This window comes from Saccostrea cucullata, unplaced genomic scaffold (genome assembly GCF_032062105.1).
Source record: "Saccostrea cucullata isolate Sc308-1 unplaced genomic scaffold, CSIRO_AGI_Scuc_v1 ctg3680, whole genome shotgun sequence".
Classification (NCBI taxonomy): Eukaryota; Metazoa; Mollusca; class Bivalvia; order Ostreida; family Ostreidae; genus Saccostrea; species Saccostrea cuccullata.
The window spans coordinates 95,969-122,296 of NW_026940671.1; the positions used below are offsets into that span (position 1 = coordinate 95,969).

The 26,328-nt window shown below is 35.0% G+C and overlaps 2 protein-coding genes across 2 annotated transcripts; one reads left to right on the plus strand and one right to left on the minus strand.

The window, feature by feature from the left end:
- The first annotated feature begins 2,817 nt into the window (after window positions 1-2,817).
- LOC134255974 (uncharacterized) lies at window positions 2,818-8,511 on the plus strand. The gene is made up of 6 exons (XM_062738573.1): window positions 2,818-2,931; window positions 3,205-3,289; window positions 5,306-5,414; window positions 7,339-7,470; window positions 7,701-7,820; window positions 8,291-8,511. The coding sequence occupies exons 3-6, from the start codon at window positions 5,367-5,369 to the stop codon at window positions 8,465-8,467; spliced, it is 477 nt and encodes a 158-aa protein (XP_062594557.1). The 5' UTR covers window positions 2,818-2,931; window positions 3,205-3,289; window positions 5,306-5,366; the 3' UTR covers window positions 8,468-8,511.
- A 134-nt stretch (window positions 8,512-8,645) lies between these two features.
- On the minus strand, window positions 8,646-25,126 carry LOC134255978 (uncharacterized). Its single transcript, XM_062738577.1, has 8 exons — window positions 24,934-25,126; window positions 20,602-22,440; window positions 12,989-13,015; window positions 11,460-11,536; window positions 11,217-11,288; window positions 10,238-10,379; window positions 9,706-9,901; window positions 8,646-8,937 (listed from the first exon to the last, which is right to left on the minus strand). Exons 1-8 carry the CDS (start codon window positions 24,944-24,946, stop codon window positions 8,679-8,681), a joined length of 2,625 nt encoding a protein of 874 aa, XP_062594561.1. The 5' UTR covers window positions 24,947-25,126; the 3' UTR covers window positions 8,646-8,678.
- Window positions 25,127-26,328: the final 1,202 nt, after the last annotated feature.

Genomic DNA, 26,328 nt, shown 5'->3' on the forward strand with positions numbered 1-26,328 from the left:
AATCTCAGTTCGTATTTAAAAAATTAATTTAAATAACATTTATCAGATAATTTATAACATTCTGTTCCTGAGCGGAAACACTGTAATTAGATATCTAATGATAAAAAATTCTGCAGCATGGTTCTTGTCAGAGAGTTAAGGTTGATGTTAATCAGTAATGAAATGTATATGTGCATAGGCTATTAAGCCACCCATGATTTGAAAAGAATTTCCTGATACAACTTTCACTATCTACAATTATCAAACAAAAGTTGAGTTTGATGATAGGTTATTAACATTTGTGCTGTAAAACAACCGCATCCTATCAACCAGACCATTAGAACCCTATCATATAAAATGTGGCTAATTACTTGCATATATCATTGTATTAATTGACACTTTTTCGATCAGTTTGTAAAATTAGTCCACATCATCAAAAAGATTTTTTTATTCCGAATAAAGAAAGGTAAAAAAAACTTGTAACAAGTAATACTTAAAATAGCAAATTAAAAATTCTATTTACTGGGCAGTTCTTAGGTAATTTAATACTATCCATCTGCATTTCTTTGTTGTCTTGATAATTTAAATTGATGTATCTAAATATTTTACTCTGTAAAAATCACCATGGAAATTAAAAAAAAAATTAAAAGCACATTTACTAAATCATTAAAATAATATCTTATTGGAAGTAAAACTACTAGTATATGCTCTGTGTTATAGTCTTCAGAATTGCAACTGATCAATAGAAAATCAATAAAAAATAAATCAGATTGGTAGTAGTGTATTATTATTTTAATGTTTACATTTACATATCAACAGAAATATGTTATTTACCTGCTTAATCTTTGAAAAGATAAAACCAATAAAAAGATCAATAAAATCGATCAAATTCTGAAAAAGAAATTATTTTTGAGTAGGGCCAAAATTGAGGCCAAAAATTTTTACAGAGGCCAAATTTGAGGCCAGGCCAACTTTTGAGGCCAGGCCAAAATTTGGTTTGAAGCCAAATTAGAGGCCAAAATAGAGGCCAGGCCAACTTAGAGGCCAGGCCAAAGGGACCAGGCCAGGTTTTAGAGTATGCCGTTTTTACAGAAAAAAAAATAAAGAAATAAATTAACAGAATAAAAACACCTGTTTAATGCAGAACGAAAATAAAGCCAAAAGCATGATCGACGACTTTGAAACACAACCAGAGAGGAGCAGATATTAAACCCTTTTTAGAGATAAACCGTTGACATAATAGCCACCTAAGTCTGAAAGCGATAAAGATTTTTACGTAATGGCACGCAGTTCTGACATTGGAATTCTGTTATTGACATTGTTTGTAAGTTCATTGAATTATTTTGATAGTACATGCGCTTAAAAGTCTCTACAGCATCAACATTTTAAAATAACTTGTTATTCAGTTATTGTGCAAGTGCATCATAGTCCTTGTTTTGTGAATTCTCCTTCATAGCTAGGTTTTATCAGGCACTGTCCACTACCATCTCCAGAGGTTTAACGACTGAGAGGATAAGGTTGCAGTCCTTAACTTCTCCGTCCTTGTAAATGATATCTTTAACCTGCTAGAAGGTGGAGACTAAATAATACATGTAATATCTCGTCAATGGTTGGTACCTTTTATTCCAATTAAACTGTTTTTTGACCAATATAAAATATGCATGAAACTCACCAGCGGTACCCAAAATTTCATCTTCTTCCTCTCCTCTGACCTCAAACCCAATCAAATTAAACAAATTTCATGCCCCTTTTATCCTTTTTTGGTTTCTTCACTTTCAAAGGCATCTTAAAGACAAATAAAAAATTGTCTTCGTGTTAATCAACCATCTGTCAAAGCTATTGAACATGAAAATATGTGTTTATCTTTGGTTGCTCAACCAAAAAGTTTGCAAAACGTACGACTCTTCTCTCTCTCTCATGCCCAAGGTTGCCAATTTGATTGATATATTGATACTTTCAGGCACAGACTTGAAATATCAGTATCTTGGCTCCGTAGTCCAAACAATAAATCGTGATAAATCTCTCAGTCCGTCCCTTTTAAGTCAACTTCCTTCTTCGTGCCATCATGCCTTTAGCATTTTTTGTAGGTTGTTACGTTCTATGGATCTCCATCAGTACCAGCTGCTTCTCTTACATATTTGGCGTTAAATAATATCTAACCATTGATGCTATGCATGTTTGACTCAATTTGCTTAAAAAAACGTCGGTATGTTCATTGCATTTTGATACGCATGGCACTTCTTTTTCAGTATACATGTTCTCAACCACAATTGCTAAAAAAAGTCTTCCCTTTTTTTTTTTTTTAAATATTTAGGTTTTTTTTTTAAAATACAGTATGGAAGTTTTACAGTGGATTTACTGCTCAAACCATACATGCATACATTTTCCCTTTCCTAAAGTGTTGAAACATGAAAAATATATATAAGGCATAAAGAAAATAATGGTTAAGCATCAGTCTTCATAACTTTGAAATACATATTTACTTACCAGGTAAAGATAAACTTTAAACAGACTCTTCAACGCTTTTGTATATTTCTTTGAACGCTAAGTCTTGTCTCGCAGGGTCAGGCTTTTGCCGCAGCAGTGCATCCGGGAACTTCTAGTCATGTGACAAACACAGAAAATACATCACCTCCTCGGCCAACTCCAGAACGTTATGAATTTGTTAATAACTTATACATGTATGATAGAAATTCAGTAAGTATACTTACATTTAACGTGTTGAATCTGATAACACCAACCAAATTGTCATCTTTGCAATCTAAAACAAAATATAAAATAATTTTTAACCACAAAATTGTTGATGGTTAAACATGCATACAAATTATATAATTGTAGCATTTCCTGTGTGATTCGCATTATTCCAGAATTATGCATTACTGTATGTGTTACCATGTTCCTTATGACCACCGAGCTGATATCCACGAACCATCTACTCTTCTGGCAACCGAGGTACATTAGACACACATTATAATTACCGGTATTTACAAACACATAAAACTGAAAATAATAATTGTCTATCATATGAATTAAAATTAAATAACGTCAAAGTAATGGAAGCAATTTGCTGTGTTTAAAACATTAATATTTGAAGAATGCATTCAATAAACAATTTAACGACCTTATGGTTTTGCTATTCAAAAATCACCCATTATAATTATGTTTTCTTGTGTTGCATGAACATGTATGATTAAAATTTTATATACTAATCTATTTTTTTTTTAGAAACGGATGTATGAGTTATTTCTAACGGGGAATTACGTAAAGAAAAATATGACAGAACTGAAGTTTTATAGTATGCGATGCTACAGTATGTGTACCCGCACCAATTACAATCCAGGGGATAATACGACCCTTTATATGGTCTACGATGATCCTCTAATGTCCACACAATACTTATCTTAATAAAATAGTAATGAAACATAAAAAAAATTATCACAATGACATGAATTTCTTGAATTTCAACTCTTATTTCAGGGGCGTAGTATCCGGGGGGGCCAGGGGGGGGGGGCCTGCCCACCCACTTTTTTTCCCAACCTAACTTACACTATAGGAAATGGTAATTGAAAGCCTGGTTGACCCCCCACTTTTAGAAATGTACCGAAAATGTAGTATAAGAATTGGAACTAAAAGTAGTTGACATTGAGAAAAAGTTAACCCCCCCCCCCCCCACGAAATAGGATTTTCGACTTTGGGCAATTTTTACCTTTTTTTTTTTTTTTTTTTTTTGCTTGTCAACTCTTTCAGGTAAGTAAAAAAAAATTTTCTCTGCCTGGCCCCCCACTTTCAAAAACGATGCTACGCCACTGTATTTCCAATGTGAAACATGCGTGCAGAAGGATGCATAGCATTTAAAATGCCTGCAAATCGCACTCCAAATTCTTCGAAGATCCTGTATTTTGAGACATACAGATGTATTCTGTATAATTTGCTCAGGATGATGTGTGCAACCCTTTGCCTCACAATGCCATCTAAATGATCAGCTCATATGTTGACTATTGCAGGTCATTTTTAAGTGGATAGAAGTATTAAATTCACGAACGTCATAAATGATTGATTGTATACTGTTGAACGTCCCTCTCGAGAATGTTTCACTCATATTGAGACGCCACCACTTGCCAGTGGAGAGCTGCAATTTTTTTATCCTATACTCGGCACTTAGGGCCATTGAGCTGCGACACGGGGCCTCGGTTTATACGGTTTCATCCGAAGGACCGGTCTTCACATCCCACATTGGGATTCAACCCGCGACGTAAAGATCAACTCCTTACTTTGTGACTCTTGAGCAGACACTCTAACCACTGCACCACACGGGCGACACCTCATGAATGATATTAGTCCCTAGTTATGGAAATCGTGCCTTTGATGCTCGATTTCATAGAAGCCTATTCATTTTCTCAATTTTAGGAAATACTAAATTGAACAAGCGGGCAGATCTGAAGATACTATACCGGTAGTATTACTGATCCTGTAATGGTATGTTATTTCTTCTTCCACTCCTGTTTCCCTTATTTTTTATTTTAACATTTAAGTTTTTGAAGCGGGTCCATTCCACAGGTACTTGTGAACAGGAACTCCACCCCCCCCCCCCCCCCCCCCCCCCCCCCAATATACACCCTAGGTCTATTTTATAATACCGCGGGTATGTTTTTTTTTATAAAAACGTTAAGTTTACGTTATTTTTTGGATTTTTCACGTGGAAGACATTGTAAGTATGTAATAAAAGAAATGAAGAATAATTTGTGCAAAAAAAAGACCCGTATATTCGGGGACGGGGAGGGGGGTCCTGTCCACAAGTACTTGTGGTTCATTCAAGAGACAAAATCCCAGGGTAATGAAACTTGCAAATATGTAAATAAGTTGATTGTATTTTTATTCCATGTCTTATACAGCACAATCAATGTTTTACACAGTTTTACATTGGGAATCCACTTTATTTTAGTGTTTTCATTCTCACGCCAAACCCATTTTGACATCAAAGACGTTACGCACAATTTGTTGGTGATGTTTGACTTTACGCTTTCAGAACGCTACGGAAAAATTGACGTAACTCTTCTACAATATTATAGTGTTTCTAGCTTGATTTGTACCCTATCGCTATAACAAATGAGTAAATATTAAATACAGAGTTTCACTGTAAAGTTTTTGTTACATTTTGGTAGGTGGCAACCTTGGGAGTACGGCGTGACGAAGGACCTTTTCGTCCAGTGGGACTCTAGAAGTGGAACTGAACTGACACTCAAACATTTATAATTATATGTAGCCCCTTTATCATGTACAGGCACATCACATAGATGGTCTACTGTTCTCTGTTCTTAATACACAGACGACCAAACAAGATACGAGAAGGCGGGGTCACTCAGGTCAATAAGTGATAAAGAGAAGACATGAAAACAAACTTAAACACTTGGATTATCTTTCTCTCAACAGTCCTTGTAAGTACATTTTTTCGAAATTTATCGAGAGGGACGTTAAACAATAAACAATCAAAGATCTTTCCTCAGGCCTTTGGATCGCATAAATTCGACTTTTTTTTTTTTAAAAAAAGGGGGGGTATATAAAAGAGATATTTTGTCACCCCAATTTTTTTTTAAAGTTGGATTAAAGCGATCTAAAAGCCTGTCAATCTTCCATTAAGTCCAAGAAAGTGATGAACCATTGTTGAATTTCATACAGATGCTAACAAAAGCAAGAAATTCGAACAATATTGAAAATCGGCAACTTCTTAATATTTTAGAAACACGATTATAATTTATAAATTATTTGCTATGTTCACGGCTTTGTATTATGTGTAGATTATTATAAATCAATCACTCTTTACCAAAAAGCATTATATAATATATAAAAAAAATTCTTTAAAAGGGCTAATAAATCGTACTTGTGACGCTGTGGTAAGGGTAACTCCCGATCCTCCTAGGATCCTTACGTTGCATGTTTCAAATTCCATTGCGGGACATTGAGACCAGTCGCTCAGATAAAATTGAAAGGTGTAAACCAAAGTCCCCTATCGCCGATGATGATGGCACGAAAGAGTTCCCTCATGATTACTAATCATTGAACATAATATAAGTTTAAATTTGCAGCCGTCTATTGGCAGTAGGTGGTATCTAAACATGAGTGTAGTTATTCTTAAAGGGACATCAAGCAGAGACAATTGATTTAACTTAGTGTTTTATTGTCCCCCGCTTTCGCGAAAGCGAGGGGACATTAAATCTCATTCGTCTGTCCGTCAGTCTGTCAGTCTGTCCGTCTGTCAGTCCGTCACAAAAACTTTAACCTTGCCCATAACTTTTGATTTAGCTGGGCTCATATTTCACAAGTGTATTCCTTATGACAAGACCTTTCTTTGGGTACCACCATTTTTGACCTTTTGACCTTGACCTTGGAGTTTGACCCACTTTTACACAAAAAATCCTAACTTTTACTTTGGCCATATCTTTTGAATGGTAGAAACTACGACTTTTATATTTCACATATATATTTTTTGTGGCAAGACCTTTTATTGGATTCCAACAACTTTGACCTTTTGACCTTGGCCATGGAGATTTCCGTACTTATAAAAAACTTAAACCTTGACCATAACTTTTGAAAGGTTGGGGCTAGAGCTTTCATACTTCACATATGTAATCCTTGTAAGAAGACCTTTCATTAGATACCATGAACTTTGACCCTTTGACCTTGACCTTTGAGTAAAACCTTTTTTCAAGAACTTTGACCTTGGTCACAACTTTTGAACTGCCGATGCTAGGACTTTCATTTTTCACATATGTATTCTTTATGGCAAGACCTTTCTGTGGATATCAACAATTTTGAAATATTGACCTTGACCTTGAAGTTTGACCCCTTTTACACAAAAATTCCAAACTTTTACTCTGGCCATAACTTTAGAATGGTAGATACTAGGACTTTCATATTTCATATATATATTTTTTGTGAATAGACCTTTCATTGGATACCAACAACCTTGACCTTTTGACCTTGGAAATTTTTCGTACATATAAAAACTTTAACCATGGCCATAACTTTTGAATGGTAAGGGCTAGGCTTTTCATACTTTACATACGTAATCTTTGTGAGGAGACCTTTCATTGAATACCAAAAACTTTTAACCTTTGACCTTGACCTTGGAGTTCAGTGATGATTTCAAAATAAATGACAGGATGTTCATATTACGCACAATGTGTCATAAAAAATGACATCTCACCCAAAAAGACACCGAAAGCGGGGGACCACAATTCCTTGAATTTGCTTGTAAACGTAAGACTGGAGTGGGATTTCATTAAAGAGCATTATGGTCTATAATCTAAATTTCGATATAAGACTTCGGTCTCTAAATGATTAAATATTCCTCTTTTTCAGGGTGCCGTGTTTCTTGCTGTGGTACCAGACACAACACGTCACGTGACTACAAAAGCAACCACTACTACTCACCGACCCACGCCAGAACCATGGGAATTTGTCAACAATTTTTATGTATATGACAGAGACTCCGTACGCCAAATGAACATTTATATAAATGAATTAGCTAAAGTTGTTCATAAAGCTACAGATTTATTAATATAAATATAACAAACCTACCTTAATTACCTACAATATCAATAATAGTCTAGGACATTATTACTCTGGAAGTCTGGGCATTTATTTAGTATAAAAGTAAAAACGTGGTATATTCTGTTATTTTTGTTATGGTTTCAGATGAATTTGATTTGATTCTGTTTCAGCATTATTTCTGCGTGTCTCACCATTCCTCACATCAACATTTACACTACTGTATCTGCTACCACATACCATACGAGGACAGGGGCATCCTGGAGGACCCCCAAACTCTGCTAGAAACAGAGGTACCTTTCAGGGTTTTTATCTGTAAGGACCACTGAAAACTTTATATTTCAAGTAGTCAGTGCTAAATTAATTTGATACAGGTGAAAAAACTTATGTTAATTATATAAGGTCTTGATATTCGTGAAAGAATATTTATTTATTTAACAAATGCATTAATGAGTGTTTTTCTGGCACAGTTTTGAATTTAGAAAAATAGGTGGGGTCTATGGAAAGCAGCCAGAAAAAGATTAAAATGTAATGGCATTATAATTGCAATGTAAGGGCTTGTAGATTAGTCTTGTTTTTTTTTTGGTATATGCAGATTTATTCATTGTTCAACATCATTTGAACAAAGCAGGCATTTTTATCGAAGTAATTGTACTGATTTTGCACAATAATTTATTTCTTACTTGTACGAAAAGATCTATTAAACTATATCTGTATCTCAATGCATGCTTATTTAATTTAGGGCAAATGATTTTGTTTTTAGAAACTCATTTTCGAGTTATTTGACGCTGGATACCACGTTCAAATGAATTTAACAGAACTTCAGTTCTACAGCAAACGTAGCTTTTACATGTGTTCACACACTAATGGAAACCCTGGAGTCAACACAACTTACTATTTAGTGTACCCCAAACCCAGTCAATACGGCTCTACTGCATAGATGGATTGAAAGTTTTGCTATTTCATGTATTCGAATTAAAATTAAAAAAAAGAATATTAAAGCTCTCTCACTTTTTTCTTTAAAAAATGCTAAGAACAAATTGTTTTAAAATGGCTGACATCAATAAATCCACAACTGTTACGCAATAAACGCTCAGTTAATCTTAGGGTAATTCAATTAACGACTGTACAAAAAAGAACTGATGAACATTTTATTTGTGAATATTAATAGAACACAGAGTCCATGCTAACTGTTCGCAAGGTTTATCCTGCCAACTGAAATGCTCTCCGTCGATAGGAAACATGCGCACACAGTCCTGCGCAGGTTCCCGATGCGGGTCATTGACATTAGGGTCATTTGGCTGTCCGTGTCTCCAGTCAAAAAATTTCTGTGGTGCTCCGTCTGTATCCACGAAAGATAATTCCTGCTGTTTATCAAAGACGCCTATAAATGCACCAGAATGGTCACCACTGGAAAAAAATTGAATTGTTCAATTAAAATAGTGTCAGTTTCAAATGGCAATAAAATTGATTTTAAATATTTTTGACAACCATATTTTGAAATCAAACAATCAAATTTTTTAACTTTAGTCGTTCTAATAGTGTAGTTGGATAATAGAACTGAATCAGCACATTCTAGTTTGTAAATAGTTATTCAGCAAAGTAGAAATCCAATATTTAGTACCTTATCTTAAAGTTTTAGCAATAAATCTAATTTAAAAAAAAAGCTTATTAAACTAACTCTATATGTCGCCAATACAATTTTTTTGTGAGACAATGTCGTCTTTTTCACATATCCCATTTAAAATCTGTTTAGTTGCAACGAGAGCGAAAATAAAGGGACGAAAAATAAAATGGTGAGAAAATTCCCTTCAAACAGTACGTACAAATGAGCATCCAGTGCATTCACTCTGAGGTATAAACATTAGAATGGTTTTATTGTGTATAAAAGGGTGTTTTCTTAATTTGTTACAGAATTTTGCTGCATGAGGTCTAAAACAGAAATGCACCTTTTAATATGGGGGTTGAACAACGTTCAATCTCCTTTGTGTATCATGCACTAATTAAGTTATTGCTCAAAGACCAATTGCCGGTGATTGTCAGTGTGTTCAGGCTGTAAGTTGACCGCACAGTCGTCAGAATAAATTTACATTTGAAAAATTAGTACTTACTCTCAACTGCTTTTTGGGATAAAACAAACACTAAAGCACAATAAAATTAATGATTAACTTTACTTACGAAAAATCTCCCTTGAGTGTTAACTTGATAAAGTTATCTGCCGCATCTGAAGGAATGTAAGCCAACTTTCCTCCTTTGAATTGAGTTGCGCATGCCCGTGCGCCATCATCAGCATTCCTGTCTTGTTTGAGTATAAAGTAGCACAGGTGGACTAATCCATCTCTGAATTCATGGGTCCCAGATGGACAAGATGTAGCTAATAATAAATACACAGCAACACTTATAAACGGGTGGAGGGGGGAGGGATAATGTTAGTTAAACTTTATCGTTGTAACTTTAAAATAACAACAATAGAGAATAACCAACAGTGAACCGTTAATGAAAATCGGTGTTAGAAAATATATTCAAGCTGCATTTAATTACGGCTACAGATTAAAGGGTTATCTATAATTTATTATGAATATATACAACATATTAAAATAATGCTTCTGTTTTGTTTAAAATTTGAGTTGTCATGATAATTCCAAATTTAAAAAAAAGTTTATGTCGAAAAATTGACAGCATCTATGGATGGTTCCTGAACAATACGTACGTTGAAATTCTGATGGCATTTTGTTGTTACACAAATCTGAATCGCAGCAAGCGAACTCTAGGTTGCGTTTCATGACTGTTCTTTTACCCACAATGTCTGGCCCACTCGATGGATGGGGCAGATCAGAACCGGAAGTACAAACCTAAAATCCAAGTTTTATTCAAATGTGACTTTAATTCCAGTTATGTAAAAGAGTTGTAGGGAAAACAAAAGGTTGCATTACACATGTTAATTAATTCAAACCAAACAAATCAAACTTTAAAATCATCCTGTAGTAATTTTTTTTCAGTATATACATAAATCTAGTCAAAAATGGCAAATTGCTACGCTGCTAAAGTATTTGAAATGACTACATAATATAGCTAGGAACTGATAAAATGGACCTGATTATATTTTTTATTCTAAATATAGCTTTCGACTTTATAATAATTTTTGCTTATCAACAAATCTGTACACTGAAAGAAATTCACTGAATATCATCAAAAATCATGATTTTATGAACTTTATTTCAATAATTGTAATCATAAAGTAATCAAAAAGTAATCATGATTACAGGACTTTTTTCAGAGTAATCGATTAAATTACGATTACTTGTAATCAGAAAAATGGGTGATTACTGATTACTTATGATTACTTGGCAAATTGTAATCGATTACAGCTGATTACGATTACCCCATCCCTGTGTAAGACACGTTTTTTTTCAGGCTTTGTTTCTAACTTTTCATTGTAAGGATAAAGATATTGGCACTTTTGTTTTTCTTATAAGTTTCTATATATGTGACTCATAATATGACTTCAAGTGCGAACTTTTTGGTCAAATATTGTTGGTTATTTTTAGTTTTTTGCTTTTCATATCAAGATGTTGTTACCAGTGCGATGAGAATTTTTCATTAGATTCTGTTGTAGAGGGAATAAAACAAGGATCAAGGGTGGAATACTTTTATTAGTAAGAATATATCAAGAAAAAATTTCTTATTACCGACTTTTCGACGCAGCCAACATTAAAATGGTAGGTGAAATCATCCCCGATTGTCTCTGACACAATGCATTCCTGTAAGTTGATTTTGGAGGAAAAATAATGACAGAGGTTAGAAAAAGACTTGATTGCACTGTACAGGTATAATTAAGCAAATCTTTATACTAAATAATTACAATTTTCTTTGAGTTTCATTGCTCGTAAAATATTCTGTATGAGATAATTTTAAAATGAATTTTTGTTCACCTTTCCAACTCCGCAGTTTACGGACGTCGTACAGTCTGCGGGGTTGTTCACTTCATGACACTGGTAACACCGCCTGGCTAATGTAACATACACAATAAATATAATTATGTTATCACGAAACATCAGTGTGTCGGATAAAAGAAAAATTTGTTACAACAAGTACAAGGCTTATAAAAATAACACCTTGTGGGGGTTTTGTTTAGAAGTAAATTTTAATAATTAAACTAGCCCGGTGAGGCAGAAACACTTTTGCCACGTCAGTGATGGACATGTCGAAAAGTTAATAAATCGTTGATTTTCCTGATAATTTATAAGAGAAAATGAACTATAAATGTATAAATTTATGTAATAAATATGAAGGTCGAAAATTTTGGTAAATTGTTGTGTAGCTCGCCAAATTGGAGGTAAACGGGTCAAAAACATGAACACATGTAATAATTCTCGCCATATAAAGGGATGTTCTGTGCTTCAACATGTACAAGTACTTATAAAAGTATAAGACTAAAGTACATGTCGTATCGATCATCTTTCAGCAGTACAGAATTTTTAAAATTATTTTAAACAAAAATGCAAGAACAGGATGTTATATCATCTAAAAGTCGAATACCGGGGTATGTATATACCTCTACATATGTTAATAACTTACAACAAAGTCCACAGAACGCCGGACAATCTGTTTGTCCCGAGGTAGTGGAGCAGAAATTCGGAGACGCTTGGACGAGCAGACGACAGGCGTCAGTACTAATGTCTGCGCATGTTGAGTCCGCAGCAATGGAAATCCGAAAGACTATCAAGTCAAAAACATAAAATCAATTTGCATATGTAAAATTGACAACAGTATCTCATCTAGAATTGAAGTCATTTTGAAACGATTTTGAATTCCGGTGTAAACATTTTATACCAATCATAGCTAATGGCAGTTACAAGTATTCACAATTTTCTAGTAATAGAAAGAGACTAATCTTTCAGGCTCTGTAGATAATCCTGCCTAACGCTATAAACAGGGACATCGATTCTAAGTAAAAAACCAGCAACATTTTTGTTAATAAGATTTTACTATTCCTGCATTTCAAAAAATCCTGGGTCAGGTGACCTTGTCCAAATAACTGTGTCACGGAGGGTGACCATCCCCTGCCTACAGGTCACATCCGTCGTGTTTAACTTCGGAAACGGTCATTATATCGACCATGCATAGAATTTACGAAATGATAACTATATACGAGACTTTCAATATTCTTTTGTCGCCCGAGTGGCGCAGTGGTTAGAGTGTCAGATCTAGAGTCGCAAAGTAAGGAGTTGATCCTAACGTCGCGGGTTCGAATCCCACTGTAGGACGTGGAGACCAGTCCTTCGGATGAGACCGTATAAACCGATCGAGGTCCCGTGTTGTAGTAGGTGCTGGCATGAAAAAGATCCCTTCCTAACCTGAGTGCCGAGTATGGGACAAATTTTATTACAGCTCTCCACCAGCAAGTGGTGGCGTCTGCACATGAGTGAAAAATTCTCGAGAGTGACATTAAACAGTATACAGTCAATCAATATTCTTTTTTTATCAACTTGTTTGTCTGTAACCTAGTACCTCGTTTTAGAAGTTGTTCGTACGAAGAACATGTTCTTGCGTATCGAATCAACTGACAGATATACATGTTTACCCCGTATGCAGGTGATAAGGGTGTATTGCTTCATAAGTAAGGGAAGTTTACGATTGAAAATTTATTACGTTTATCACAAAGCTTTGTTGTTAGATTAACATTAACGTCTTTTTTCTATTAAAATATCTAAATATGAAACAGATGCACCAGACTCTGTGACGTGGTATCTTTTATTTTAAGCTCATAGGGAAATATCGTGTCGATATAAGAATGGAAATAACCATTGTTAATTAACAATACGTCATCGATATACCTAAACGTCAGGTTGAAGACCACAGCAAATGATTTTTTTTTCTTTTCACGAAGAAGATTTTCAACAAATTCTGCTCCATACATGCATCAATACAAAAAAAGGTCTGTAAATATCAGGGCGCAATGGGTACCCATGGGAATTCCAATAGATTGTTGGGAGACTTGGAACTTGGAACACACAGTGCCAGTCAGAATCCCAAGGATTTTTTTATATCAGTTTCAGAGTATTTGTGTGTCCGATCACAGTGAGAATAATTTTGCAAATGACCAGTGGCAAGGTAAGTCAATAAAGAAGTTCAAAAAAGCAGCTGGGAATAATGTCCAAAAAAAACTGGACTTTAACTTTTCGTAGGGAATGGCAGAAAAGTCTGAAAAGTTTTGTTGTGTTAGAAAGTGCACATGGGGAAATGAGATGTTATTATTTTATTAGTTTAGTAAAATAATTCTCAAATGATTACATTATAAATTCATGATCGAGTAAAATATTTTAATAACTTGCTTTAAACGTTGTAATTATGTTTCAATTTCATTATCATTTCGCATCAGATAATTGATAATTCATGATTAAATAAGGAGTTTACAATAGGTACTCTCCATCCTGGGAATGTGTAAGATACGAAAAGAAATCGTCGTGATTTTCCGGATAATAATGACGTGGTAAACAGGTCTGGACGATTTCTAAATATGGAAGTCAAGAACGATAACCGAAAGTTGCTATAAATGTACAGCAAGTACACGTAATTAGTCCAATCAAAACAGCATTTTTACACACCCCAAAACATATTTTAAAAGAAAAAAAGATAACACGTGCTTTTGTTTTTTTCCTCAAAAAGATTTTTTTAACAAAAAATCTGTAGAAGTAAGATGAAAACTTTTGAAGGATAAGGTATTCCCTACATTTTTACCGTGAACAACCTTTTCAATTTTATCTCGAGAAAAAAAATAATGCACGATAGAATGTAATCGTTTACAGAGGTATAGATCGCACCAGCAAGTTTTTATCAAGTTCAATTATAACATTTACCAGAATATATTATATGATGGTAAATATAATTTTGCTTAGCCGTCCGATTTTCATCGATAATACAAAATTCCATGTGTATAGATCAACTAACACAAGTGTTTATCGTATGGACTATACACATATAGTTCTGAATTATCACGGGTTTCAAGAATACTTAGCTATGCAGACTTTAAATGGGCATAAGGAAAGGCGTATAACGTGGAGAAAAGAGAATCCTGTAATTATACATAAATGCATTTTATACCAATATCTTACCTCCCATATCAGAAACTGCATGGACTACTAGTATTTTGTAATAAACACTCAAAAATAATAAAGACTGATATCTTTTCGATAAGATTTTTATGTCAGGGTCTAAAAAACTGAAAATTTACCGTATTTATATCAATTTTTTAACGTAAGTTAAACTTTTGGGATTGCTACCTCCAAGAGACAGATTTTTTCATCCCACTTAGAATGTATTCTAAGCTTTCAAGTCGTGTTTGTTCACGGTAGAATTGGCCATAAAGTTTACAAAAAGTAAAAAAATCTTTTGAGCAAAAATCTCACGTGTTTTAAAAGCTCTGATTGGTCAGAAGGATTAGTGCCTTGTTTATTCTGTATTTATAGCAATTCACGGTTATGTTTGTTTGTATGGTTGTGGTGAATATTGAAAAGTTGCTCAACTTGTAAAAACTTGTTTGAATATGCTACAGCTGAATGACACACAGATTATTTTTATACATTTTACACTGCGCCATGCAGCATAGCCTACTCTGCAGAAACCATATAGGCATTATCCCTTGACAAAAATCCAGGGTATCAGCACGTGGTTCATCTTGAGAGGCGTATATCTTCATTTGATAACAATAACTTCTCATATTAATCATTGGCGATAAATTCATTGAATGAGCAAATGAACTTAATTTGTATATAATTGAAAAAAAATATTATTTAGTTTGCTTTGAAGAAGTCATGAAATAAAAATGATCAGGGATTTCTTTGAATATCCTGTGCCAGCACCTTTTTTGACACTAAATTTTGACCGATTTGATGCTTTACATCAATTTTACTTGTATCTTATTGATTTTGGTTACTAGTAAATAAATCTACATTGATTTTTTTTAGGAGCGATAAAAATGAAACCATGTCCTACAGTGGGACTCATTCGCAGAGCAATCGCTTCGTGATCGTTAAAAAACCCTCGACGTAAGGATCAACTCCTTACGACTCTAGAGTAAAGCAGATGCTGTAACCACTACGCCACGCGTACTGTTGATGTTTCTGATGACGTCAGCTGTAAACAAACAGAATGAACCGGAAAGGAATCGAGGGACTACTATACAGATAAATGGATAGTTTTAATCTTAAATCTCTCCAAAAAATAAGTGTTTGAAGTGTGTATTACAAAAGCTTGCATAAAAACGGTCTTTTTCGGTAGCGCCATACGTGTAGAAGTTTTTGTTTTACTCTCTTTCGAGAATTTCACATCTGGGTATTTCAACCGCTTGCCGGTGGAGGGTTGCAAATTTAGATTTGAACTCGGCATTCAGGGATATAAAACAGTGATGGATCTTTTTCGTGTCATCAGTTACTGAGACACGGGATCTTGGTTTATGCGGTCTCATCCGAAGGACCGGTCTCCACGTCAGTGGGATTCGAACCCGAGACGCACGGAATTTTCTGGCTGTTCGCATCTAAAAGCAAACGCTCTAGCCGCTGTGCCACGCGGACGACTCAGCACAGAATAGTAAATATAAACCCTGCTAACACTCTACAGAGCACTAAGTTGTCATTGCTTTTGGATACTTGATGTTATGAAACAGACAATTGTACACTTACAACGTGATGACTTTAACTTTCCTATCGTCAACTTCCCTTACTTATATGCAGCAATATACCTTCATCACCTGCATACGGAGTTAATATATCTCAATTGATTTGATACGCAAGGGCATGCTCTACGTACAAGTCAAATGCTGACTGACGTTTTTCATACTAATTGTTAGTCCATTGTTTATACACTGCATTGACGACGGATTTTTTCCCGTTATTTTCTTATCAGGTCAGCAGGGGATACTCACTCCTCCATGGCACCTGATCCCATCTCTGATGTTTTGGAGGTCCGTGTTTGCTCTGCTCCTATTTTGTATTGTTTTGTGGACTTTTGATCTTGAATACTGTTCGCTATCTCCATATGCTTATTATAAAATATTTTTTATTTTGTTTTGCGGAGGTTAAAATGTATATTTTCCCATGGGCACTTGTTTCTGTAATATTTTTAACCCTTGGTATAATAATATAATATTATGTTTTGAAAAGAATTATTGCAGATTTTGAAACAAATGCGTCTGATTTTTCCTTTATAAAAAATGGGAAAAAAAAAACACAGGCATTTGTTTCAGAATCTGTAATAATTGTATAAAATTTTTAATTCCATGGCAAATACTATTTTTAGATGGAAAGTATTCTTGAAGGCGCTTTGTTATTATTTTCTCAAGGTTGCAGTGGACTCAAGTTTCGAAAAATAAACGATAATACATACCAGACAAAAATAATGCAATTCCAATCATTACTATATTGTTATGGATATATCTTATCTTAGGGAGTATCTATTATAATATGATATTTGACCAAGGTCTTCCCTCAGTTGGTAAAATGCCAAGAAATTCAGATACTAGGTGACGCTAAATAGATTATTCACGTTGGAAGATATTTTGTTATACAGACATAAATTGAGAAAAATTTAAGTCAATTGATAAAAATAAAATAAAACAAACATTGTTAGAAATATGCCAAGTCTGGTCAGTCTATACATACACCACTAGTACATGAGCATTACCCGGTATGAGCATGCGCTCGGTCGTTCAATTCAGAATTTGTTCAGAGTACTAGTATTTTGAAATTAGACAAGTGATCATTTGGCATTTTCCGAGGGATACTGTTGTCTTCAGGTCACGATCCGTTTTGTTCAATATTTGTGAGTGATATGCTGCCCAAAGCTTATATTCATTACGTGGTAAGATCGGTGCATAGGACATAGAGGGATATTAACGGTGAATGTGTGTTTCTTAAAAAATAAAAAACTCAAAAGCAGAATAAAATCAATGTTTATTTTACAAATAAACAAGAGGCCCATGGGCCTTATAGGTCACCTGAGCATTATGCAACATCTTTCCAGTGATTGAATTTGATTCATGTTTTAAGCCAAATGCTATGGCATTCACAATTTTGAAAGAGGCACCATTGATCATCATAACAATACACTTAGCAGTTGCTTAGTTTGTTTACTTAATACCCATATGCAGGGTAAGGGAACAAAAAAATGTATTTCAACTAATCAGTAATATTCAGCAATAATCAGTAGTGCCCCTACCACACATGAACCCCTGACCCTTAGGCCTTGATATCTGATTAATACCAAGGAGCAGATTTCAAACCATTCATTCATTTTCAGTAAATAAGTACAGCCCCCCCCCTTCTATGGAACCCCTGACCCTGGGGCCTTGAAATTCACAATTCTGGAAGATATGGGCCCTTGTCCAGCATAACTATATAGGTAGTTCATCTGCTTAATACCCAGGAGCAGAGAAGAAGATTTTCAAAGAATTCATGTATTTTCACTATATAATCAATAGAGCCCCGCCCTAACACCAGAACCCCTGAACCTGAGGCCATAAAATTCACAATTTTGGCAGAGGCACTCTTGCTCATCATAACTATGCACTTAGTTAGTTTATTTAATACCCAGGAGCAGAGAAGAAGATTTTCAAAGAATTCATGTATTTTCACTATATAATCAATAGAGCCCCGCCCTAACACCAGAACCCCTGACCCTGGGGCCATAAAATTCACAATTTTGGTAGTGGCACTCTTGCTCATCATAACTATGTGCTTAGTTGGTTTATTTAATACCCAGGAGCAGAGAAGAAGATTTTCAAAGAAATAATGCATTTTCACTGCCTACTTATTTAGCCCCGCCCTAGCGCTAGAACCCCTGACCCCAGGGCCATGAATTCCACAATTTTGGTAGAGGACTCATTGCTGATTACAATCATGCAAACAGTTTGACTGCTTGATGTCCAGTATATGTGTTTCTTAATAGGAGTAAAGAAGAAGATTTTTAAAGATTGCATTAATTTTAGTGGTTTTGGCCCCACCCCTCAGGCCCCAGAGGGGCAAGGATCATGAAATTCACAATTTTTGTTCCCCTTCACCCATAGATGCTTTAGGCCAAATTTGGTTGAAACTGGTTCAGTGGTTGCAGAGAAGAAGCTGAAAATGTTCAAATGTTAACGCACAACGCACGACGACGGACGAAAACAGATAGCAATAGGTCACCTGAGTTTACTCAGGTGACCTAAAAATTCATCAATAGAAACAATTAACTTGTATATCAAATGAGATCTGTAGTCTGTCCAATTTACATATCATATTCTAATGAATAATAAATTACATAACTGTACATATTTCTATATTCTTATCTATAAAAGCAATTTCTCTTTGATCATTTAAATGCTGCCTTCTTTACCATAAGGTAAAATACTATATTAAATATATTTTTAAATTTTTAGCATTGATTTTCATACAAAGCATTCGATTCAAATGGAAAATAGATTGAAGTACATGTATGAAGCGTTGCTTACTTTTCAGAAATGAATATTGTGTCAAATCATGATTTGAAGAAAAAAAATTTATCACACGATTAAATTTAACAACAACAAATTACATTCACACCTTTACAAAATAACCCCCTCCCTCGCCTGGAATTTACCAACCGTAAAAAAATTACGAGCAATCTTCTTTGAGAAGAACAATTTCCAGTATTTATTACAGAGATTAGTTTTTTTAGTATATTTCTTACCAGTCCTCTCGAAAATTATTCACTCATATGCAGACGCCATCACTTGCCAGTGAAGAGCAGCAAATTTAGTCCTATACTCGGCACTAACGGACATTGAGCAGTGAGGGGTCGTTTTAGTGCCAGCACCTACTGGGACGCGGCACTTCGATTTTTACGGTCTCATCCGAAGGACCGGTTTCCACGTCCCGCAATGGGATTCGAACAGCGACGTAAGGATCAACTCCTTAATCTGCAACTCTACAGCTGATACGGGCGACTACAAAGATTTGAACACAAATAAATAATTTTTTTACCAGTGACACTTAACCTGCCGAAATGACGTTTAACGGTTTATTGCGTGGACCCTGAGGTCCACGCAGTAAATATATAAGCGAGGTTTAACCGGATGCCCTGGGCATACGCCAGGCTAAGCATGCGCGAGAATGCTAGAGAGTTCCAATCGGCAATCCTCGGCTGACTCCGCTACACGAATCGACTTTTCCGAATAGCTTTACGATCTCTGACGGAAAGACCCGAGATGATGCGATTGAGAGTTCATTGATGGATCCAGATTTCTAATGTATACACATAACTAAACATTCGTTCTATGGCACAAGCATTCTCATAAGTAGGAAGAAGTTGCAGTTTATACTATACAAGATAACTTAACAACTTGAATTAAAAACTTCATTCAACGACTAGTTCTAGCTTTTAAAAAATAGAACAAGTCTTCACAGGCATTAGTTTTGAACATCAAGGCTCGCATAATAATTTGATATATATAGGAATCCAAATACAGCTTGATACAAGTCTGTAGCAACAGTTTTCCATGTGAGGGAGGGGGGGGGGGGCTCCGAAAACAAAATCTGCATACTATAGAGTTCTGCTACACGTGTACCATCAGATCTAATTTTCCAATGATAGATCTCTTCTGAATAAATCTAGAATACTAGTATATGTAAAGTCCCATCCATTATGGGTTATATATATCAAAATAGTGTAAAACAGTCAAAGTAGGCAGATGACGTTGTAGAAAATGCGAACGAACCTACATGAATATCCAATAAATTTAGAAATTTTCTTTAATATCGGTTAGAAACACATGCATATGGTCCACGTATTGTAGTCCTTTTTTTAAAGGACAGCAACTTGTTCATATTAATAATACACTTTCAGGTCATATCCATGGTGCCCTCATTCATTTTCCATATGGTTATAAACCAGACAAGAATTTTGAATGTTTCCGACAGATACAATACAAAAATGGAGCAGAGAAAACACGGACCTCTAAAAATCAGAGGTTGGGATCAGGTGCCATGAAGGTGTGAGCATCTCCTGCCGACCGGTCACACCTGTCTAAAAATGTTCAAAGCTCCACAATATCTGAAGAACTAACTACATGTTCCTGTAAGCGCATAAGATGCAGTAAGGACTTGTAAAGGTTCTTCACACTATCCCAGGTGGTCATTTCCCTAACACGAATTTTGTTAAATCTTTGTTCAAACTGTAATTTGTCACCTTGAAGAACGATGAAGACATATCGCACACCGTCTGTCAAGATGTTAAAAAGAGGCATGTTTTTGTTGTTCGTTTTCCTCGTCAGGCGCTCTGTCTGAAGTATGCAGAGTTCTAGGACAGCTTGAACTACAGAATCTGGCTTGAGAGATCTAGAGCTTTTGGCTTCGACTGCTCCAATAACTTCTCCATTACTGTTGACGATTCTATAATCAAATTTGCAATTGGGGAGATAAGAACAATCCACATTTCTTTCAATTTCAACAGAAAGGTTTAAACATGAACAGAGTGGAAAGAAAATTTCATTTAATATAAGCCTTGTTCCCACTTCTGTCCTACACAGAGACTCAAAGTTACAAGTTAGCGTTTCTTCTTTTTCATGTCCGAAAAATTTAACTGTTGATGATGCTATATGAATTCTACGTTTAAACTCGGAAATCATCTGATCTACTTGTAATTCATTTTCACAAAGATTTTGTTGTAAATCCAACTCTTCCACAGAGCTTTCAAAATCGAAGTAGCGAGAAAATAAGTCTAAATTCCATTGAGAACAAGGTTTGTCGATGTCGTCCTTTTTATTCGGTGTACGTTCAGCTCTTATTCGTGGCCTTTCAATTGAATGCTCCTTTTCAAGGGAAGCCAGATGCTGTGGATTTATGTCTGCCAATATGTCGATTTCATCCGATTCCTGATCAGGCGAGGACAGATGTTGTTGAGGGAAAACAATTGGTGATCTCTTGATTTCACCGTTTGCATTGCTGGTGGATTTCATATTTGAGATGCCATTTCCTAGTAATACATTATCAGTTTTGAGATTTAAACTTTCATTTTTGTTAAATCCAGTGCTTATAACTTCTTCATTGTAAACTTTTCCAGATAAACTTTCCCAACTATCCTTCTTGAATTTATTATTCTTCTCCTCCCATTTTCTTTGAGAACCAGGTTTTCCGGTTTCCAGTACAAATCGTTCTTGTTCAAGGTCACCGCTTATTTTCTTTGTTTCTATACTAACTCCGGAATCTTGCGCTCTCCCTTGAGTCTCATTCTTAAGGTCTAAGTCAACATCTTTTATTGCTGGGACGCTGCACAAATCATGTTTTTCAGTATCAATATGTTTTCTGGGGCTAAGCTCTGTTATATCCAATGCAATAACATTGTCTTGCTTTCTTTTCTTTGGTGGAGAAAATGTCTCATCTATGTTCTCTTCAATTGACTCGTCATCGCTAATGGCTATAGGATTTTCTATGGAATTATCAAGCAATTCGATATTGATTTGACCTGTCGGAGAAAATATGCTCGCACCTGTTGAAAGTGTTCTCTGCTGGTCTTGATTATCAGTGTCTCCTTTTTTGACTGCATTAGGTCTTTTTGACAAAGAACCTGAATCCGTGCCATCAAGGGAAGCACCTCTTGAATCTTGAGAATGGATGCTAGATAATTGCCCTTTTGGAAACGATGTTCCACTTCCAGCCTTGTCATAAAGTTTGAGGACTTCATTTTGTTGAAAATTTTTGGTAACTTTTCTTAGTTCCTCCGACCTTCCTTTGACAGGTATCGGCTTCTCGGTATTTTCAAGTAATCTATTGGCAAATGTTTGAGATAAATATTGCGTTCCAGGTAACTTCTTCTTGATTTGCATTCTGCTTGAACCACCCCATGTCACTTTGCGAGGAGATCGAAGAGGGCTTAAGAAGGAATTCCATTTCAGTTTATTCTCTATAAGGAAATCAAAGATATAAAATTAGAAACTTAAATTTTAGTTTAAAAAAATAATTCTATTTTGATTCCTTTGTATTTTAATTAAAATATATTTGTTACTATTCAGACTCAGTGCTTAGAGCGTCTGCTCTAAAGTGGGGGATCCTTATGTCCTGGATTCAAATCCACTGCGGGACGTGGAGACCGGTCCTATGGATGAGACCGTATAAACCTAGGTCGCGTGTCGCAGTAGGTACATGTACTGGCACGAAAGTGCTCAATGTCCCTGAGTGACGGGTATATGTCTAAATTTGCAGCCCTTCCACCGACAAATGGTGGCTTCTCTATATGAGTGAAAATTGTCGAAACGGACGATAAACAAATAAGTCCACGGAGGAAGGACATGCATGAAATAATAACAATGTATTTTATGTAATCCATGTGAAGAACACCAAGAGAACAATTACTGGGAAGAAACGGACTCAAAGATATTTGAAATAAGTGTACACAGTTTTCAGGAAAATTAAACATTTAATTTGCCATGACTCACATGAGAACAGAACTTCAAATTGTAACTAAGAAGTTCAATCGTACCTGGGGTCTGGTTTTAATTTTTTTTTTTAATATTATCATTTTTTTTTTACACATGCAGCTCCTAATTTTTCTGTCAAACAATGTTTAACACTACTGTCTCAACATGACGAAATCTTTCAATCGGAAAAGATCTGTATCATGGTATTTCTGAATGATTAGGACAATACTAATGACTACTTCGTTTGTTTGTTGCTTAACATCCCTCTCGAGAATTTTTCACTCATGTGCCAGTGGAGAAGCCGCCACGAGCGGTGGAGGGCTCTACTCCGTAACTCGGCACTCAAGGCAATTAAACAGTGAGGGATCTTTTTTTCGTACCAACACACACCTACTTCGACATCGGACCTCGGTTTATATGGTCTCATCCATGTCTTCATGTCCCGCACTCGAACCCGCGACGCGGACTACTTCGTAACTAAGGCACTATTTCCTCTAATAAAAGTTTACATCTCAGAGAAAAGAATAATACAGGTGTATGTTGGTACCTATTAATTAAAGTATGACTCTCTTGAAAATTGATTTTTGAAGAAAAGTGCAAAAGTTTCCTACAGTAGTTCATCATGTAGGATTCCACCTTATCATGCATGGTACTATTGTGTATTTAAATATTCACAGTCCAAACACATCTAACTGGTTTCAGATATAACGAAAAATTATATAACTTTATACACAAATTTCGGAAGGAAGTCTTGAACAAATTTAACTTGAAGTGCAAATTATTGCAATAATTTAATACCAAGGTTTTCATTCAACAAAATAGCATGAGTCAAGAGGATAACATTCAGTATTTCAGAAACAGGTGCCATAAAAAATATGAAATGAAATTCTTGCCGAATTTTTGCTCTTTTTTGTTTTAGAGACCACGATTAAAAAACGTTGGCGTGTATGTAATTGCTTATTAACGTCCAGTTGTCAAGGTAGTAACACATTTTAAATTGCAAAATAATTTTTCACGCCCTGCAAACCATTAACTTAGCCTTTAGACACACTTGTTTAATAAAGATACAAACAACTGTATATTTAATTATGATTTACACAAAAGAAATATTATTAATAGCCCTTTATGTTCATGTGGAAAGTATGAAGATGTTTACCATTTCTTCTTTGCCTGCAGAAATTATCCAAACGCTAGGAATAATCTTTTCAATCGCCTATTTTTACTTGACGAATTGGTCAATATTGACAATATTGACACAAATTTGTTATTATGTGGTGATGTAAATTTGCCTGTTGAAACAAACACATATATTTTTGCTGCTGTGCATAAATTTATTGACGAATCTTGTAGATTTTAAATTGTTATATTTCTGAACAAATATTCCACTTGTATCTCTTTTGTATTTATATCTCTATGTACTACATGTATTTTTATTGCATGACATATAGTTATATTTAAGGAGAGGAACTCGTAAGTTGAAAGAACTTGTTTCCAATCCTTTTGTTTAATACAATAAAATATGTTCAAAACAAAACAAAGATATTTATTGTAAACTTTGACTATTAATCTAAGTTAATGGTTCTGGGACCTGGGTAGCGCTTTCGCGTGACGTGATTCAAATCGGTCGAGTTACGTATTCACTTGACACCGGCTGAACTACTGGAAGGAAACTTCCTGAAACAAATTACTAGTTTTTGAAACAAATTACTATTCGAAGAATGCTTTGGGTTTTTAATCACAATGTACTTACATGTTAATAATTTTAACTAACCACACGTTTTTCTTTTAATTCAAATTTTTTTCTTACTTCAATTGAAAACAACGTTGTATGTAAGAGATTCGCAAAGTCATGACTTATTATTGTTCGCTGTATGAAGTTTGTGAACAAAATACTATCTCCAAAACCTTAGATATCATTCTATTTACTTTAAGCGAAGGGAAAAAAATGCGGTAGAACTTTAAATGACGAAAATTCTTACCTGTCCACTCCATAGGCGTGTCCCTTTGTTGTGATGTTATTTTTAGCACCCTGTGTAAGCGGAAATGAAAGAAGGCACTTAAACACCGAAAATGCAATTTAAGAAACACGGAAACGGGTATATGGTGTTAAACTGATACCAGTGCAAATGGAAATTTTCTAATACGCTGCAAAGGGTGTGTTAAATGTTATAACAAGGAAGAAATTTAGGTGACGCTTAGTTACCTTATGACCTACTTTGCATTATGTACCTACATGTCTATACTTGTCCTGTCATGCGGAACGATTGAGAAGCGTATGTCATGTGTATGTCGCCTATGGCTAACTGTCGCATTCATTTAGCGGATCCAAAAAACCATTTAGGCAGTTTAGTTGCGAAAAAGCTCTTGACAATCTAAAAACAACCCATTCTCTTTATAATGATAATTTCATGCATGAACGTACAAGAAGAGAATTATTCCGAAATAGACCTATCTGACGTTTTTCAGGCTTTACTAATGATTTTGATATTTTACGTGCCAGGAAAACGTCAGAACCGGTGCCATGACGAAAACTGTGAATTCGCAGCCACCAACCCAAGGCGGCATTTTTGGGTTGGTTTTCGAACCGAATTAAAGGTCAAACTAATAACCAATCAATAGTACAATACTTTTAGTACTCACCAACATCGTTTTATGGTTCGTTTATAAAATATACAATTCGAAGAAACAATTAAAATATCTTGACTGTCGAGAGGTTTTCATTTCGTGCATTTTAATATTTTGCTAGTCTTGTATCGAAATGTGAACTGATGTTTTCTTTTCATCAATATTTTTTTAGAAAAAGAATTATGCTATTGAAATATTGTGAATTTTACATTTAAGGAGGCTGGAGGGTCAACAAATAAACCAAAAATTAACCACCAGAATTAACTTATTTTTTTAAATATGGTATATTAAGCTATCATTTATTATTTGGCAAAGAAAAAATTCCTACATTTTAGTTTTAAAATTTTATCATTTTTTATATCTTTATATGGAGCTCTTCTTTTAAAGGAGATCGAAATAGTCTGAAAATGGCTGCCACCCCCCAGCCTCGTTAATTCAGTTTGCAAGTATCGAAAATCAATTCCGGTTTGAGACGGCGATTTCCAGTTTTCGTTTTCCTGGCACGTAAAAAATCAAAATGGTGAAAATAGCCAGGAAAAACATACCTTTTCCAAAAACGCATTTTCCAATTTTCAATTACAGCGCATATATTAAAATCACTGGCACTTGCTTCGGACATAAATATTTAACTCATAGTATAATAATAACACAAGATTATTAAAATATGGGTTAATAATTTATTTCCGGAACAAGTGCCTTCTTTTGAATCACGTGTCCTTGGTTTACTTTGCAAAAATCCAAACAACAGT